Consider the following 19,477-nt stretch of genomic DNA (forward strand, 5'->3'; position numbering starts at 1 on the left):
TTCAGAGCAGATCTTACCTGAATCCTGAAATGATAGTTTGTACTTGAGCAGCCATCAATGTCCTCCAGTGCTGGCTTGGCTCTGGAGGGTGTTGACTCTTAGTTTGCATTTCAGCCATGCCTTTCCTGCCTGCAGTGTCCACTTTACATGCATGGCTCTGTAAAGGTCCTGAGGATTAGGAAGGCTTAAATGGATAGCATCCAAAGGGGCAGCATGCCCTGCTGGTATCTCCCAGCTTTGCTCCCTAGCTCCAGATTGGCTTCACTGACTCACAAGCTCGTGGGCCTCAGAGGAGCAAGCCCCTGGGAGCTGTTTGCAGTTCCTAGGCCTTGTTGATCCATTAGTCATCTCAAAGGAAAACCAATTAGGAAAATGGAGTGCTCTTCTCTTTGGCATATCTACCAAAACTGTGACAGAAGACAAATAGCTGCAGTCCCCACTGTGCTCCTGCCTTGTGCCTAGTTTGCTCTTCCTAATGTCCTTTCGATTTTCTTTTCCTTCAAGTCTCTGTCTGTCAAACTGATGCATTTCCCTGCCTGGCATCATGTTGTCCCTGCAAATTACAGCCAGTGTGAAGTGAGTTCATGCTCTGGGAACTCCTTCCAGTCAGAAGTGCATTTAGCTGGACAGTCTTTGTCTCTGTGCTTTTCTTTCCCTGGTAGAGTGCAGGGAGATCAAGCCCACTTCCGTTAGTGGCTGTGCACTTCTGTGACTTCCAAATCCTTGTTGAAAGCCTGAGGTTGCACATGCAGTCTCTTCTGCCCTGCTTTGGCCATTAGGGCTTAGCAGGCTTGTGTGCAGAGGAGTGGGAACCTGGGAGTTTGCCATGGTGTTGGAATCTCAGTACTGGGCTGAGCTGACTGCTGGTTGAATACTGGTTTGACTCCTGGTTGCTGATATGGTCCCTTGTGTCACTCATTAATTTGAAAGCCTTGTCCAGTCCAGGGGTTGAATTTGAGTAACTGTTGTTGTGTCTGAAAAATTAAACTTTTTTTTTTGTAAGGATTTTAATAATTGAATAAAAAAATTGACCAAAAGAATCTGGAGATACTTTTTAGTGGTGATTTAATGTCTGTTTTCTTCCATCTCTGCAGGATATTGCCCGTCTCCTACAACAGAAAGAACTGCAGGAAGAAAAAATGCGCAAGAAGCACTACCCAGAGTCCCAGGGACGCACAGGCTATGAAGAGAGCTATTATGCAGAAAATGGAGGTATGTTTCTGCAAGATAAAAGCTCAGGATCATGGCAGTGTAGGTGAACCTGGTGGTCTGACAACTCTTTATCCATCAGACTCAACTTTAATCTACAGTCCTGCATTTAACACTGTAGCATTACATCAGTTTCCAGGGTCAGAATCAGATTATTTTATAATCGGGAAGTATTTAGTTAAAAAAAGAAAAAAGCAGAGAAGACAATTTAATAGTTTTTATTGTCCTTGAAGGTGGCCTAAATGACAGGGATAGGTAGTGTGGTTTGTGTATGTGCAAGTGCTGCCACACATGCATGTTTTAGAAGTGCCTGTGGAAAAAGACAGTGGCTGATAAAGTAGTTACTGCTGTGTGACACCAAGGGTGTGGGGGAGAAATGCTGGTGAAATTCCATGCTTGCATTTTGAAGAGAGACAGTTCCATGTGCTCATTTGTGATGCTGGCACAGCTACATGAAGGAATAAATGCTGGTTCATGGAGATGTGTTTCAAAAATAGCTCCTTGCAGGTATGTACCCAAGCTGTAAAATTAGCACAACTGCCTTGAATGACTTACTGAAGAACAAGGTCATCTCCGCAGAATGTCTCTGCTGTGATTATCATCTGGGACTGTACAGTGTGGAAATCATTTGATCCACAGTGCTCTATTGCTTCCTTTTGGTCAGCTTCTGTGATTGAATACAGACCTTCTTTAAACTGGGAGGAGAGAATCAGTGTGTATTTAATTATGGAGCAATCTGGGGATGGCTTTGCTATGCTGGTGGTGGTTCCTGTGTTCTTTCTTCAAAAATGTGGTGGGGAAGATGGGTTGCTTTTGATTAACAGATTGTGAAGATGAAGATCAAACCTCATTTCTCATTTTAACATCAATGCCATTGGCAGTTTTAAAGTCCTTTATTTGAACTTACACAAAGTATTTTAGTTTCAATTTGGAAGAAGTTCAAAGATAGCCAAGAAAGTACAAAGCACAAAATTCAAAAGTGCAAAACAGTAACCAAGTGGAAACTTCATGATCACAAGTCCTTCTACATGTACAAAGCTGGGAAAAATTGATCTTCGAGTCCTACGGCAAACCCACTCTTCAGGTTTTCAGAATTAAATGGGAAAAGTCTGAAAAAATACAACATAGGCAAAAGCGTGCATGCAGAGGTGGTAGGACTGGATGGATTTTTGTAACAATCAGCTGTGACTTCCTGAAGTAAGACTGTGGTTTGGATTTGGAGAGAAGGATATCTTGTGGGTCTAAGTTTTCTTCCTGCAATAATCCATAATTTTGAAGGTGAGGCAGGAGGTGTTTGCCTGACCAGTCATAGCAGTGCTGCACTTGATCTGCACTCCTTAAAAGCTATAAAGGACTGGAGTGGATTTTATGCTTGGATCATCTAGCTTGTTGTTCTGGGAACTCTTAATTACTTGAGTACCATTTGATTAGGCTTCAGCAGCCTTGGTTTGTATTGTCCTCATTAGTTGTAAATTGAAAGAAATAAGCCCTTGCTTTGTTTAAGTTTCTTTTGTTTTGGTGGGGGTGGGGTATATTTTTGGGGTTTTTTTAATTGTTTGAGACTGAGGTAAAATTTATCCACATCCAGGAGGAGTGTGGATTAGGCCTCTTGCTCCAAAGCAATCTGAGCTCTTTAAAAGTGGAAAAATAAACATGAGAAAAGGCAGAGTTCCTCCCAGAACTGCCTGTGCCATGAAAAACATTTTGGTATTCACTCAGTCACTTGCTGCTTCAGAGAGTAACACCAGGGTCTTTGGAGTGTTTACATGGCTCCTGTGGAAGGTGCCACAGGAACCAGCACCTGTTGATACCACAGCACAAGATCACCCTGCAAATTATCTGCAAAAAGCAAATTATCTGCATGGGTTGTCTGGCATGGTTGTGTTACCTGCAGCAATCCTTTCCCAGCACAGCCAGGCTTTGCTCTTTTTTGTTTTCCTGCTCTCTGCTGTTGTATTTATTGAGCTTTCCTCAATGACAAAATTTAATTAATTTTCACACTCTTGTGACTGTTGTTCAAAAATTGACTCTTGCTTTCAGGCTCTGGTCTCTGTTGTTCAGTAAGTCACTTGGATTGTTTGATTGGGTATTTATTTTCTGTAAATCATATGTATGATCTAAGACTGAACAGAAAAAATCCAACCAGTTAAAGAGCAACCACAGCAGTTCCTGTTACAGTTCTTGGACTTTTAAAAATACACCTGTTCTGGATAAAAGTCATACAGACTTGTTTTGAAGGTGGATTTTCTGTAGGCTCTATTTTTGCTGGCTCTGAAAAAGTTTTTTCTGAATAGAATGACTAGAAGGGAACATTCAGTTTTAGTGTGAGGTTGTTTTTCTCTCTCTGAAATCTAGATAGATTGTGAGACAGAGCTATTCATTAAAACAGAATGCAATTCATGTGCAGTGAAATCTATTTTAAATATTTTGAGATACTATAAAACAAACTCTGGATGGTTGAGGAAAGTCTCTGGTGCAGGGTTTTTCTGGTGGGGGGTTGTGTGTGTAGTCCTGTTTCAAATCAATCTCTGCTTCAAGGCATTTTTTTTCATTTTGAAAAGCTGCTGTAGAGAGATAATGGTTCACTCAGTGCAATGACTTTTCTTAGCAAATAGGTTAGTTGAAAAAATAAATCAATTAGTAGATTGTATGCAGACAGATTGCTGCATCCTCGTAGCTGTTTCAGGTTTATTACTGAAACTAAAAGCAGAGAAAATTTCTACCTGCTTTCTGGAAAGCACAGAGGAAACAACCCCACCAGAATGCCAAGTAAGCAGCTTTTCTAGCTACAATGCTGAGGTCAGGAGCCTGGGTTTTCTGAAGTCTTAATCTGCCTTAAAATTTCTATCTATAACTGTCTTGCATTCAGAGCTGAAATTTCTTTTTGGACAATGAGTAAGTGCAGGCCCTGAAACTTGTGGGTGTGCAAAAGATATGTGACAGTCTGGTGGAGGATGTATGGATGCTGCAGCTATCCTGTTCTTGCTTTTAAAGAAAAAAAAATCCTATCCTACCTGTTCACTTCTTTTCTGCTTTATGTAGGTCTTTCCCCTGGTTAGGTGAGACTTTTTTCTGATGAAAAACCTTGTGCCTGAAGCCAGGGCAAGGCTCACCCATGCTTATAAACCAGGGTCCAACCTGACCACTCTGCTTGGCCCCTCCTTGCCTTATGCCCCTCATTGTCTCCCAACTTTTCCTGCATCTTGTGCCTTTCTTTGCAAATCTTTCCCAGGTGGTTTCAGAATCCTGCAGCAGTGATGTGTCATCAGGAGATGAGCTGCTCTCTTGGCAGTTTTTCAGCCCCAGTGGCATCATTAAAAGTCATTTGTCTCTGTATTGACTTGTCCTTGTCTAGGAAGTGCTCAGACACTTTTGGGTTGGACCTGTGCTTTCTGCTCCAACCTTGTTGCCTCTTGTGCTGCCCTGCTAGCCAGGCTGCCATTTTACTGTGTCCTCTCTTGTATCCTGCAAGCCTTATCTGTCCCTGTTCTTATTCCTTCTTTCATCATGCTTTGCCTGCATTTTCAGCACCTTATATCACGCTCCTTCCTCTCCCTGCTGTGAGTCTGGTCTCGAACCTCCATTAAACCCCTGCACCACTAACCCCCTCCTTGTTTGTCCCCCCATTGCTCAGAGCAGCCCTGGGGTAACCCCAGAGAGCAGATTTCTGAACCTCCCAGAGCACACAGTCATGGCAGGTGCAGGCACCAGCAGAGAGAGCGCCGAGGACCCCCCTCACCTTTGCCCGGCCATGCCCCCAAACACGGGCACTCCACCTCAGAGGGCCGCCGAAGGTCTCCTCAGCTGAGAGAGGCCAGCAATGGCCATCAGCAGGAGCAGAAGACAGCCAGCCAGGGAAGGTCCAGGAGACATCTCAGCCTTGACCTGGAAAGAGAGACCGAGCATCGTGCCTATGATCACAGCAATAGCTGGGAGCTGCAGGAGAGGAGGACAGCTGGCAGGGAGAAGGAGAGGAGACTTCTCAGTCTTGACCTGGAGTTGGAGCATGGATTCACAGAGGAAGAACAGCACAGCAGAAAGCCACGAAGGCAAGACAGAGAAAAGCACCTTCCCCTCCTTGAGATGGAACTGGAGGCACAGCAGGACACCTGGCATCAGGGTGGCAGACAGCACCCTGAGAAACACAGATCTCACCATCAGGGCCACTCGTCACACAGGATGGCACATGACGAGAAGCTCTATGATGCTGAATCTAGAGATGACCATAGGAGGGGTGAGGCAAGAGCCTACAAAAGGGCAGGACACAGGAGACACTCCCCCTCCCCTCATGCTGAGAGCCAGGGGAAGGTTGGAGACTGCCAGCGAGACCCAGGTAACCAAGTGATGGGGAAGGTGTGCTTATGTGTGGGGATGGACCTTTGCGTGCCCCATACTGGTGTCCGAGATATGTTTGCCTTCCTTGAAGATGCTTCTCTCCAGTATCTACCTGCAATGTGTACACAGGGAATCTTGCCCACGTTTCTCCCTGATTTAGCAGGATTCTTCTTATCCATTAATGTTCTTGCTCTATATCCTGATGTTCCATGGCATTGGAGAGGATAAGTAAGAAGGTATTGTTGGAGGTGGTGCCCTTGGTATCCTTTTGTTTAAGAAAACAAATTTCTTCTCCCCCCCACCAAAAAAAAACACCACACCATCTGCAAAGAAGGACCCCCTCAGAAAATTCCAACCAACACCCAGCTTTTGTTTTTGAGATACATTTTGTGCGGTGGCCTCCTTGTACAGGAGAAAAAAAAAAAAAGGAACAAAGCCCTGAATGTTAGGTTACGGTTGTGTTTTGTGGAGTTGAGATACAGGACTGTAAGTGAGGACACTGTGCTTAAGCACTAAAAAAACCAGCAATTTTCATACACTTCTTATTGAAAACCCTGCTGGCAACTTAATTAATTCACTTTGGGCAAAGTTCACTAGTGGCACTGGGCATCCAACTGGGTTCTATTTGCAAGATTCTTGCCAAATTCTGTGCAGGTGGAATTTTCTGGGAAATGTGTACCTATGTAGTTCTTGCTCAACAAGCACTTGGCTTTAAAGATCCAAATCCATCTTTCTACTTTTAAAGCCACAGTGGAGTAGGGGTGACCTAGTGACAGTAGGAGTTTAGAGATCTATATCTGTCACAGTGTGAGGCAGCTTATGCTTTAAGCCATCTAACTGATCTTCACATGAAAAAGGTGAGGAAGATAATGTGTGTCTGTCTCTGGAGATACTGGGACAATTATTCTTCTTCCTCTTGATACAAACACTTTCCTTAGGGAAATAGAAGGTGCTAATCAGGTTTAGCTTTAAAATAACAGAACTTTATACTCAAAACAAGAACTGAACATTATATGAACTTCAAAAAAGCTTACTTTTCTGTTTTCTCATTAAATTGTAAAATTAATGGGTCATCCCAAGGAAGAAATTGTCTGAAAACTCATGTGAGCCTGTCCTGGGTAACCCTTGCAGCCCATGGTGCTTCAGCAGTGTGTTCAGACTCTGCTGTGCTCATATCAAATGTTGGGCTGCTCTCTGCTGCCCAGTTTTGCCACTGTATCTGCATCAATGCAGAGAGTGACAAATTATAATTCCTTTGCTAGCACTGCTGTCACCAAAGACTGCCTCAAGGGATGTGGCCTGTTCTGCCTTGGAGTTGCATTTGTTATCTGAGACAGGGTGTAGCAGGTACTGCTGTGTGCATAGAGAAACCTCCCTAAGGTGTGTGCTGCACCTCAGCTGAAGGTGCTCTCACACCAGCGGTGTGGCACGTACACTGTGATGGTCTCTGGTTCTCTTGAGGGGTGGGGTGGTTTGCAGGTGGCTGAGGAGATGGTGGGGATCTCCTTACCAAAGAATTTGGAGAATGGTTGAGTTGATTGTTTTCTCTCAATTCTGTAGGCACTAATTTGAGGGGGAGGAAACAAGCCATGTACGATGGACCCCGAATGGAACAGGAGTTGTCTGATGCAGAGATGGCTCGGAAGCTGCAGGAGGAAGAGCTCCTGGTAAGGAGAGAGGGTGCAACTCGAAGGAACTAAGGCAACGAGCACGGACAACTTTACTTTGTAAACCTTTAATATATAAGAGTGACTGTAAGACCTAAGGTCTTGCTCATGTGCATTCTGCTAATTACCTTTGTCTTCCATTCACACAAATATGAAGTGACAGCTGGCTTCCAACTAATAAGCTCTATTTTTTGAAATAAGCACCCCAAAATTAAAGTACTGAAGCAAAGTGATATTAAATAGACGTTTCCAGGCAGGTGAAGATGGCATGTAGTCAGTGTAAGCAGCTCACAAATGAGACAGGCCATTGCCCATCTTTGAGAGAAAAGGCAGCAGAGTGGAGAATGCATTGTGGTGTGGCCAGGTACATACATGAGGGCAAAATTCAGCTGAAAAGCTGAAATGGCAGATTGGAGTTGCGTTGTGAGGTAAGTTGGGGTAGCTAAGTGTATTTGAAGAGGATGATGGTGTATTTGTATTTGTAATTTTTTGTCTCTGTTTTTCCTTCCCCACTTTTTTCCCCCTTCCAGGCTAATGAAGCAGATCAGAAGGCAGCTCAAGTAGCCCAAGATGAGGTGAGCAACAAGTCAAATGCTTGTGGAATTCCTTTACTTGCAGAAGCTGCTCAACAGCCCTTGTTTTCTCTGATCCTCTAGTTGTTAATTTCTCTCCTTGTAGGGGGAGCATGGGGCTCCAGTGGGATTTTCTCCCAGTTAGGCTTTGTGTATATGCTCAGGCTGGTCAAGCAGAGAGTTGCACTGCCTGTTGCAATCATGACAAAGTCAGGAAGTTCATGGTTCTGTAAGAGCATTTCTTGTAACTAAGCCCATGGGAGACTGTTCGAGATGCTGTGAGATAAACCACTACCCCCTTTAAGCAGAAGGGATAGAGGGCAGAAAGGCTCTGGAAATGCAATTCTGGTAAATCAGGGAGTTATTGGACATGGTGCATGTCACTAGTCTTAATGTTGCCCTGTCCCTTGGTTTCTGATCACAGATGGATGAAATCCTGGATTTGCACCCTTCCCATTCAGCAGCTGTCCATGGGAAAGGGTTTGAATAGCTCAAACCTACAAGAGGAGTAAAACTGTCTGACAGAGTCTGTGTTTTCCTTCTAGGAAATTGCTCGTCTCTTGATGGCTGAGGAGAAAAAGGCTTTAAGAAAAGAGAAAGAAAGAGAAAAGTCTTCCTTTGAAAAGAGGAGGCATGATCAAGATTGGAAGGTATGCCAAGGCTTCAGGAGGCAGCACAGATAAGGTGCTATAATGTTATTTCTATTTTTAGAGGGATAACATTAACACATTAGAGTGTGTATGGTGAGAGCAAAAGGTGGTGATGCATCTAAAAGGTCTTGCTGTCTGTTACTCAGCTGCTTCCTGAGCCTTTTGGAGGCACCTCCTTGCTTAGATGCTTTTGGCTTCAACTTCAAGCAAGGTAGTTCTTGGGGCTCTGGCCTTGGAGGATGGCTCTGGATGTCACAGCACCTTGTGGCCTCCCTGAAGCACTGTCAGTCCCTGGTGGAAGACCTTCCCTTTGCTGAAATCCTGACTGTAGCAATAAAAGCAGTAGTTGGTTCTGTTTGTGTAAGGGCAATGAAGCTGCTTTAGTTGTCCCTCTGCCTCATAACTGGCTGTGTAATGAAAGTCCTGAGTCTATCATACCTGGCTTTGTAGGAGTAACACCAGAGAGACTTGGCTGACCAGAAGGACGGGGATAGGAAACAGCACTGCTAAGGTGCTAAAGGGGACGTGGTGTTAATCTTGGGGCCAGATGGCAGCAGCTCCGGTGTTTTCAGTCTCCTTACTGAGTTTCAGTGGTTGCAGGAGCACAGCTGCCTGCAGCTGGTCCTTCCTGCTCAGCCCTGCCTTGTGCACTGTCATTACACCCAGATTGTGTTTGGGCCCAGCTTCAGAACAGTCCCTTACTGCTGTCACATTTTAGCGCAGAGATGGAGTTTGGCTCAGCAAGGCTGGGTTTTTACTGAAAACGAGTCCTGATGCTGCCATTTGCATGTCTGGCTGTAATTAATTTTGTGTGTAAACCAAGCACAAAAGGGCTGTGTGAAATTGTGGCAGTCCCAGAGTACTGGCTGGTGTCTAGCAAGGCACACAGACAAGCTGATTTCCCTTCTTCCCATCAGCCTGATGCAGGTGAGTCCACGCGCTCAAGGTCAAGAGAAGGGCCTGAAACTCAGCGACACAGAAGTGACAGGCCTTCAAGGTGAGCTTGAACTGGCTGGCAAGAATGGGGAATGCAGTTGGGAAGCTGCTGAGAAGCTGAGTCCTAGAGAGGAGGTGTGGGATGACCAGCCTGACCCACACAGAAGGGACTCTGGTGGAGAGCAGGGCGATGGGGGACACGGAGCTCATGAGGTGTTTGGCGACGTGCGTCACTCACTGTGCTCGTGGCACTTGTCCATCTTGGCCCCCGTGCCCGGTGCTGACAGAGATTGATGAGCTTGTGCAGTGACATTTGTTAAATGGCAGAGAAACACTGAGAGGGTTAAACAGCTTCTGGGGATGTGAAACCAAATGTCATCTCTGGGCAGGAAGGAATAATCACCATGCGTTTGCACAGCTGCTCCCTTGGTCCTTGCTCCCATTTAAGCCCTGTGCACAGCTCCCACTGCTGCATGTGAACACCACCCTGCAAACAAGAGCACTGTGCTTTGGGGTGTCTCATCCCAAACTGGGAACATGCTGTAGCCCAGTGCTGCTTCTGAATCCCTTGGTACTCTGGCTCTGTGGTCTTCATGAGGTACTAAACCCTGAAAGTGACCCCAGTGGCTTTGATTTCCATTCCAGAAAGAAACCTAGAAATTCTTGTTGAACTTGCAAAAGAAACAACAAATGGAGGTGCAGGTGGAGACTGAGAGAGATCATATTAAAATACTCTGGGGGTAAAACTGTGCAAGCATTAACCATTTTAAAACGCTGTCCTTTTGGGTGAAGTTTGCAGTAAACTTCATAGTGGAAATTATTTCCTGATAACTTAAACCATTATTAAATGAAAGAGTTCCATGACAAGCAGTACTCTGCTTTTCTCACTGCAGAAACAGTAATTGGGCTGTGCTCAGAGGAGCTGTTCTGCAGGTGGAAGGTCTGAGCCAGGCAGGGTTGGCATCAAACTGACAGTAAGAGACCAGACAGCTGAGATGTTGCTCTTGCTGCACTGTTGTAACTTTGAGTTATTTCCCAACACTCCTTTGACACTTTGCTTGGCAGGTCACAGCCTCTCCTCGATGATTTTGAACACTCTCGGTATTACACGAGCCAGCCCAGCCCCTTGCGCCAGATCCCCAAACCTGAGCACTCTCCTAAAGGTAGGACCACCCCCAGGGCTGCCCAGCACTTGGGTTATTGTCAGCTCTTTTCCTCACACAAGGAGCCTGCAGGGGACAGAGTAATAGAAAGTGATGCAAATAAAGAAGGGGAATTAATGCCCCAGCGGGTAGGTGATGCTGGGCAGTGTTTGGGTTGGACTTGCTGAGCACATTGCAGGCTGTGACACTAAAAAAAAATGAATTGGTTTGCCTGGAATTTGTTACGGTGCTGTCTGTATGTCCTCTGTGATCTCTTAGTGATGAATGACTGTAAATCCAGGTAGCAAATGACAAAGAAATGTCATGAAGACAACATTATGATGGATTTTAGGTGACTCACTATTCTCAAACAATCCAATACAAGACAGAACCTCGCCTGTCTGGCGAGCAGATGGGATGATCAGACAGAAACTTGTCCTGAGAGCAGGCTGGTTTTATTCCTGTAGCATCTCAGCACTGCTTTGTTGGTTTGTTTCCTAAAATCACTTGGCACAGAGCAGTGCGGGTAGGGTTGCCCCTGCAGTAGTTTTAAATCTGAATGCCCATTGTCTGAGTTGTCTGTAGAGCCTCTGAGGAAGGAAGGGGGCAGTCTGAGTTTAACTCAGTCTCAGATTTCTTCCAACTCCACTAGTGAGACTTGAATATGGACACTTTCCCTTCCAAAATTTAGTTTGGTAAACTTATGTTCTGTCTTCATCAAGTAAGCTGGAAGCTGATGGCACTTTGTAGGGTCTGTTTGCTTTAGTGAGACTGTGCAATGGGGCTGCAGCACCATTCACACCCTAGAAGAAATGCACATCTGCCTGTTTCATGGATCTATCCTTCCTTTTGCTTGAGTCACGTAACATATAGTTCCCATTTTGCCCTTTGACTTTACTAGTACCCTAGAAGTCAGACAGACAGACAAGAGAGCAGGCCAGGTAAAATATGACTGCAGGTAGTAATTTTTTCACCAGGATATAGCCTCACAGACTGTTTCCTTTCTGTTTTGTTTTCCAGGTTCCCGTAGGAAGCACTAAACTGTGCTAGCCTTTGCTTTGGTACTGACTCTTCTGTAGCAAACATTACTGGAATTGCCAGGCAACTTTCTCAATTCCTGACGTAATGGGAGGCCCACCCTCCACTCCCAGGATCATCTCTTTAAGTGTCATCATATTAAGGAAAATTGTTTGTTTCAATTTCTTACTCATCTGTGATGACTTGAGTAGTGCAGTATAATCTAGCTGCCACTGAGCTGTCCGAATCAACCAGCTGGCTCAACAGCTCCCTCATGCATTCTGTTTGGGCTTTCTTTTTATTTTTAAGTTTGGCTGGAGCTCTGATGAATAGGACAAATTGAGATGCATGTACAATGGAGGAAAAGTGAAGAAATGAGTTGGGTTACGGCAATGCAGCAGAACATCAGAAGTACAAGTCCTTTTTACTTTAGGTTAGCTTAGCAAAGAGAGCTATAAGAGGAATTGAGTTTCTTCCTGTGTTGGATAGGACAGCTGAGCCAACCTGACAGTCATATGAGCTTGCAGGAAGGAGAGAGCATTGTCAAACATATACCAGCAAAAGCCAAACTCTGAGACTGGTGAGGCAGCAATGGCCTATGAAACAGATTTTTTCTTTTTTTTTTAACTGCTGTATTTCTTTCTAGGGTTTCCAACAATCTGAGTAGAGTGTGTATAGGCATTTAGCTCCAGGATATAGGATAGAACAGTTAAAAGGAAAGACAATTCCAACTGAAGTTAAACCTTGTGTGCATTACTTAGGATTTGCCAGGGAGTTCAAGAAGCTGTGAACTGTGGTTTGAGAAGGCTCATACAAACAGATCTATGTGTCTGAAGAGACCTCTGTGGTCACCTGCTTTGAGCTTCAGTAAGGTAGAAGCCAAGGAATTTTATTAAAGCCAAGTTGGATCTCCTGTAACTCTTAGCTCAGTTGCTGGTGCACTTGAGTTACTTGTTTCTGAACTTGGATATGTCTTGTAAACATGGGGCTGATGGAGAGAGTGCCATATGGGCATTGAGCATCAAATTCAAAATCTACAATTACAGGCAACCTGAGCCAGACACAGAGTGCTGATCAGTCCACACGATGTCTGTGCTGACTGCATTTCCTCTCCACTGCTCCATCCAGCACCCCAGGCAAGCTCCAGTCAGGAATAAAAAAATCATTGCTCTCTAGGGCCCAGCAGGGTCTGCAGGTTTGTTGTCTGTAAAGATTTTCCCATGCAGTGATTCCATCCTGGCTTGTTTTCCCTCCACTCTTTGAAAATAATTTTTCTCTTACACAAAAAGTAGCCTTTTCCCCTGGCCTCCTCTCATTTAAATTCTTTGGTCTTTTTAATAATTTTTTCACGTTATTTTCAGGTGTATTTTTAAACCACAAAGCTGAACATCTGCACACTGTCTTGGAGGGCAGGGAAGGCTGGTTATTCATGGGCCAGCCCAGTTCATGGCAGAGAGCTTGGCTGCCTTGCCCCTGCAGCCCAACCTTAGTGCCAGCACCAAGTCTGTCTCACCACTCTCTGTTGTCTCTGGCAGCTGCAGTTCTGCCTCTGGCTCTGCAGAGGAGGGGAGACACCTGTGTCTAGAGCAGGAAACATGGACTTGTCCTCACCACTGATCTGTCTGGGAAAGGGGCCTTGGCAGCTCTCTGGAGCTTTGTGGGGAGGAAGCACCTCTAGGAAACAGGAAGAGACCATGGCTGTCTGCTGTTCCTCTAGTGCACAGCTCAAGCCCCAAGGCAGCTGTAAGGCTTTAACCGTGGCTGTTCTTGGTCAGGATAATTACTGGGCCAAATCACTGGGAAGACAGGGCAACTCTTTTTTCACATAAGTTGCAGGGGCAGGTTTAATAGCACATAACAAGGCCGTGTCTTGCCTTGACCAACAATTCAAGAGACTTCCATCTCCTACTCATACTGGCCCGTTGGCAGCAGTTCAGTACCTGTGAAGAACCACATAACCCCAATGGATCTCTGCTCCAGGGATACCCTAATCAAAAACCTTGTCATGTAGGACTTTGTGTATGGGCAGAATCCTCTACCTGCATACCCTTGCTTCCAGACTGTGGCTTTCCTGCCTGCATGGGCTCCTAAGTGACTTGCAAGGTCTTGCTTGCTGCTGCTTCTCAGGAAATATGCCAGTCAGCAGCTAGATTTTACTGTCCTTGCCTTGTTCTAGCTTCTCTTTCTGTCTTTGTCCATTCAGAAGTGTTCATGTTGTTTAAAAGCATTCAGGAAAAAAGCCAACATAGATGCTATTTTTTTTTCTTATTTGATAACTTGGCCCAGTGTGGCAACCTCATCCACCAAGGTTTTATTTTGTAAGAATTTATTTTTCTATTTCATGTAACAGTCAAAATTTCTACTGCTGAAAATGTTTTTCTTGGTTTTTTTTTTTTTTTTTTTTTTTTTTTTTTTTTTTTTTTTTTTTTTTTGTCCTGTGGGCTTTTTCCTTCCATTGCCATCAGAATAATTATTGTTGTGAAAAGGATCCCTGGTGGGTTTGTAAGAATTAATACTTCCTACAAACACCCTAGTCCAGGCACTTCTGCTTGTACCACCTGGTGCACTTGTGAAAACTGGATGGAGAAAAGTCCTGCCAAATCAGAAAGAGGTTGAGCTTTGTATTGGCTGTGCTTGCGAAAAACTGGTGATTCTCTGCAGAAGGCATGGGGAAATCACCAGCTAGGAATTCAGCCCTCCATGGGCCTCTGTATTTGGCTGTGGTGGACTTTCTTACACTGCAGTTGGCTGGTGTAGCTTTTGTTTTAACCTATTCAGAGAAGTCATGAAGACCCTGAGCCCTCTGACATTCAAAGAGCCTATCAATTCAGGAAGGATGGTTGGGAGTGTGCAAGCTGTTGGTGTCAATGGGAGTGAATAGAAATGTGAGGGAAAACTCTGGCATATTTAGTTTGGGTAGTCTGAAGAACACCTCAGTGCCTCCTCTGTGGAGCTGTAGGATCTCCTTAGTGGCTAGTCAAGCTCTCTGGCCAAGACACCAAGAGACAGGAGCCCAAGAGAAGGATCCCAGGAGCAGTTGCTGCTTCCTTGGATGCCTTTGGGGTTGCTGAATGCTTCATGGGATGTTTTGCTTTGTATCCTCCCTTAGTCCTCATCCTTTATTCTTTTTCCCTACCTTTATTCATTTGCTGTTCCTTGTAAGTGTTTCTCCTGTTTTATTACTCCATAGTCCTTGTGAAAAGGAGGTTCCTAAGGCTTTGCTAGAAAAGGGAGAGAAATGCTAGGAATGGTATCTGAGGAAAGCAGGTAGTAAATGGGATAAGAACAGAGCAGGTCCTCATGCAGCCATGCAGGTTAGAGACCTCCTGAGGCAGAGGTTGCAACTGGACTTGCATCTTTAGTGACCACTTTTGAAAAGGGATTCCATGGTCCCACTGAGGTCAACAAGAGTTAAGATTATGGATGAACAAAGAGCCACGTTTCCTTGGGGCTCAGCAGCCACAGTTCTGCTGAGAGTCAAGAAGATGCAGTTTGTGTAGGTGAGATGCAAAATCAGTACCTTGGACATTGTTCCTGGAAAGAGGCACAATGAAGCTGATCTTTCAAAAAAACACTCAGCAATATTTCTTTCCTATGACAGAGAAATGTTTAAGTATCTTGGTTTTTTTACTTGTTTACTCTTGCCAAGTTTCAGTAGCTTTGCCTATGGCTTTGCTCTGGATTTAGTAGCATGTTGGAGCCCTTGCTGGGACCCCTGCCAAGGTTGTTTGGGTCCTGCATCCCTTTCTGACTCTGTGCATTAACAAGGCATCCAGCACCACATGGAAAATTCATCTTGAAATCCTGGCACTTCCTGACCTTCCTAGTAGGCTCATCTCAGCAGGAAGAGTTCTCACCACCTCCTCACCTCCGTCTAAAGCACAGTGGTCTGCAGAAGAGAGGTCGGGTGACCTGGAGGGATCGTGCCTTACACGCAGGGATATTCGATGTCTTCAGCAGGCTGACCTGAGTCACCTTGCTATGAAACACTGTCTTAATGTGGACTGTACAGCTTCCTGCAGCAAGAAGCAGTTGTCGCCACAGGGATAGATCCAACAGGTTGATTTCATCTTTTTTTAAAGAACTTCAAGGGTTTGAACTTGGTGGGGTGAGGAAATATCAGCTGTTAAGGAATAGATGAATTCTCATAATTGAATTTCTCCTCTTGGGGAAGAATGATAGAAGTTAGATGCTGCAGTCTGCTTCTCTCTCTATAAAAGGGATCTTGTATGTACAGTATTTTTATATCTCTGCATTCCCATCTATCAGGATTTGAATCAGGATTCTCTACTTATGAAAAAATGGATTGTTATTTTTACAGTGCTAGACGTCTGTGTGTTTATTTTGTGCCAAATTACAGCCACTGTTACATTCTAGTGTTTTCATTCAGTTTATTGCTGTTCATCAATGTGTATATTATATATTTTTATTATCAAGGTTTTTATTTTAATTCATATTATCCTGTATGCAAACTAACTGTGGATTGCTAATTTATATATGTATAAAGGGGAGCACTTGGAGACAGTGTGAGGATTCCCCTACTTAGTTTACACTCTTGTAATTGAGCACAGCCAGTCCATGAAACTCACTGTTTCCTTCACAGAGCAATCTGCTGTGTGTTTGTCCCCTGAGCAGATGGCTCCTGCTGTCCCTCCTGGCAGCACTGACACTGCAGGACTGTGTGGGATGCAATAGGAACTGGAGCACAGCTCCCAGCACAGCCTGATGGGTGCCTGAGCTCGGTGCTGCCCTGTGCCTGGCAGGAATGCCCAGTAGGGTGGTGGTGTCTGAGCTTTGCTCTTTATCTGTCCCCAGCCAGTGGACACTTGGTTTTGCCCCACTCTCTCAAGGTGTTCAGGGCTTAGTTTTGCACTTGCTTTGGGAGGTGGGTGTGGGACATATCCCTCACATGGATCACACCAGGGGTAGCTTGTCTTCTTTTTGTTGCAGAGGACAGGCAGAGATCCCATTTTGCTGCACTCCAGCACATTTGTGGCTGTGCAGCACTGCTAGGGAGGTGCTGGCTGTGCTGTACACAGGTGCCACGTGGACTGCCCTGCCCAGGACAGGCAGAGGGACATGGGTTTCATGTTCAGGAGCTGCCCAAGCCTCAGTTTCTGGGCTGGAGATACTATCAGCCACCTCCTTCCCATCAGTAGCACAGGGCAAGGCTTAGCTGGGCAGTTTCGGCTCTTCAGAAGAGTCCCAGAGAGGACAGTGGCACACACAAATGAGTATTTTCTACTTCATAGGAAACAAGTTCCACTGTATCAGTGTTCACTCTAAGTAGACTCCATGGTCTGTCTCCAGCTGCATCTGTGCACTGCAATATAGTTAATTGCCTCAGATAAATAACTGCAGTTGTCTCATTTAGCTCTTCAGGGTAAACTTTCAGCCTGTTGAATCTAAATATTAGCCATGCAATGAGGTGGATTAGTCAGAAGGCTTAAATTTCTCACAGCTGCAAGTGTATCCTGCATTGTAAAAGCTAATCCTTAAATATGAATTGCACACTGACAATAATCTGTCTATGCAAGCCTATTCTTGGTTTTATTTTGACTGTTCACTCTATAATTTTACCAGGTTTGGCATAGAACTTCTGAATGACATTTAACCAAAGTATCATGTCTGTGTGTGTGTGTATAGCATGTTTTGCTTCGTACTCCTGAATTGTCATAGAATGTAAAGGGAACATTGCCTTGCCCCATTTTGTTCAATAAATCACTGTATTTTGTTATTCACCACTTCCTTCTGTCCCTCCGTGTGCTTTTCTGGAAACCTAAGTGGGTTACACAGAAGCTGAGGAAACCACCTTTGTTCCTGAAATCTAGCTGCTTCTACCAACAATTATGTTCTTCCACTGTAATAGATGTAGCAAACAAACAAATTTGTATTTGATTTGATTATTTTGTCGACAGACAGATGGGAAAAAGGCTATGTAATATCTTGGAAAAGATCTGGACTGTTTCATTTCCTGAGACTGTGATACTGAAAAATAAAGCAGTATGATTATTTGCAACGATAGGATGTTCTTTCTTATTTCATTAACATAACATAAAAGTCTGCTTGAAGATTCCTTCAAACAACATGTACCTACAGTGATGGGACAGAATGTAAGAAGGACAAATGGCAAATGCCCTGGGACTGACTGCTGTCTTCAAAGGCATCAGCTGAGGATGCAGCCACATGCAGCTCAAACATGAGCAGACCTGATCCCATTGTCATGTCACAAATTCAGTTTGTGACTGAACATTCTGAAATAGAGAGGAGGTTACACAACATAAATTCCAGATCTTGCATCTGGGCTGTAAACCTTTCTTTAATGCTTATTTACTAATTTCTCTCTGCTTGCCAAGAATAAGCTTTGCACAGGGGAGCAGAGAGCCCTTTGGCGCCCCAGCACAGGGTGCACTGGGCTTTCCCTCTGGGCCAGGGCTTGGGCTGCACAAGTGAGCGCTCTGACTCCAACAGAGTTCACTTCTGGGCTAGATTAGGCTCTGTGTCACACCACTACCCCAGTGCTTCCCAGTGCCTCCATGTCATCTTTATCTTCCACCAGCTGCATCTCAGAGTCCCTTGGGTATTCAGTGAGTGGGTACGAGTTCAGTGGGTATCAGTGAGTGGAAGTACGAGTCAGCAAAACACACGTGGCTGGCAGGGGAAGAGCCTGGTTGTAAAAACAGGGCTCTTGGGAGTGCCAAGAGCTCTGCCAGCTTACAACCTATTGCAGCCTCTTGTCTGGAGTGACTGGGGCAGCCTGTTTTCTCTGAAAGGCTTCTTTCATGCCAGCCTTGGCACTTGTTGAAGCACTAGGCTGTGGTGGGAGCAGGGCCAGCTGGAGCCCTGAGAAACATCTTCCACCTGGTGCAGTGATGGGCACATAGAACTGGGTGTGGGGACCATAAAACAAACACTGAAGAGCCCCTGGGGACTTTTTTCTGTAGCAGAAAACTTTGGCCTCTGAGTTTCCAAGTTGCATGCAGCTCCCAGGCTGTGGGTGTGCCATGGTGGGTGGATCCAGTGTGCCACTGGTGATGGATCAAGGTTTCCCATGTATCCTCATATTGGTGTTGGGATGTCTGACGTGGGAAGAATGATGTGTAGGACTCTAATGATTTTAGAAGGTTAATTAATTACTTTATTAAACTATATTATTACTATATTATACTAACAAGAATTATCACTAACTAACTAGAAAACTCGTGACTCTCTTCTGAGAGTCCTGACACATTTGTGGATTTAATTGGTTAATGAATTTTAAACACTATTACTAGAATCTAATTAAGTCATTACTTTGGGTAAACAATCTCTATACTACATTCTACATGGGTATAAACACAGGAGTAGCAAGTGAGATAAGAACTGTTTTGATTTTCTCTTCTCTGCTTCTCTCATAGCTTCTCTAAGAACAAATCTTGAGAAAAGCTTAAGTTTTTCTCTGTTCAGAGGGTTTGCGGATACCACATCATCCATCTGTGAAAAAAGTTAAGCCACTGGAGATTGCTAAAAGTCACCATTGCTGGGTGCCCAGCAGCCTGACTGTCCCTTTGGCTGCTTCATACTGCTCTGCAAGGTGGGAGTTGCAGGTGGCAGCTGCAGTCTCCTGCCTGTGTGCATGTCCAGGTCCTCATCTCCCACCCAGCTGCATGCTGGTAGGGGTTCCCTACCTGGAACCAATGCTCCTTTTGTTCAGAAGGCAAATCACGGCTGCAGAGACCCAGAACATGAACCAGGTGAGGTATCTGAGGCACAAATTACTTGCTGCAGTACACATGGTAGGTATGTACCCTTCCCAGTTCATTTTCCAGTGACCTGGTGGGTTACAATATGGCTGGAGGTGGAGAGCATCCTGTCTGCCATGTGAAACCCTGGTTTATTCCTGAAGCTATTCCTTCTCAATTTCAGTATTGGGCAAAGCCAGTCCCTACATTCTTTGCACCATCCTGCTA

At 44.8% G+C, this 19,477-nt stretch overlaps 1 protein-coding gene across 2 annotated transcripts in view; it reads left to right on the plus strand.

The window, feature by feature from the left end:
- CCDC50 (coiled-coil domain containing 50) overlaps nt 1–19,119 on the plus strand; it is a 44,829-nt gene extending 25,710 nt beyond the window's left edge. The window contains exons 5-11 of one of the 2 annotated variants that reach the window (XM_053986498.1): nt 1,095–1,212; nt 7,105–7,211; nt 7,742–7,786; nt 8,329–8,433; nt 9,351–9,430; nt 10,435–10,532; nt 18,926–19,119. In XM_053986498.1, coding sequence (XP_053842473.1) covers nt 1,095–1,212; nt 7,105–7,211; nt 7,742–7,786; nt 8,329–8,433; nt 9,351–9,430; nt 10,435–10,532; nt 18,926–19,017 — 645 coding nt within the window. In that variant the 3' untranslated portion in view covers nt 19,018–19,119. Of the gene's footprint in view, nt 1–1,094; nt 1,213–7,104; nt 7,212–7,741; nt 7,787–8,328; nt 8,434–9,350; nt 9,431–10,434; nt 10,533–11,531; nt 13,907–18,925 lie in introns of those variants that run through there. The other variant, XM_053986499.1, reaches the window with a different exon arrangement.
- The last annotated feature ends 358 nt before the right edge of the window (nt 19,120–19,477 follow it).

This window comes from Vidua macroura, chromosome 10, assembly GCF_024509145.1.
Source record: "Vidua macroura isolate BioBank_ID:100142 chromosome 10, ASM2450914v1, whole genome shotgun sequence".
In the NCBI taxonomy this organism is placed as follows: Eukaryota; Metazoa; Chordata; class Aves; order Passeriformes; family Viduidae; genus Vidua; species Vidua macroura.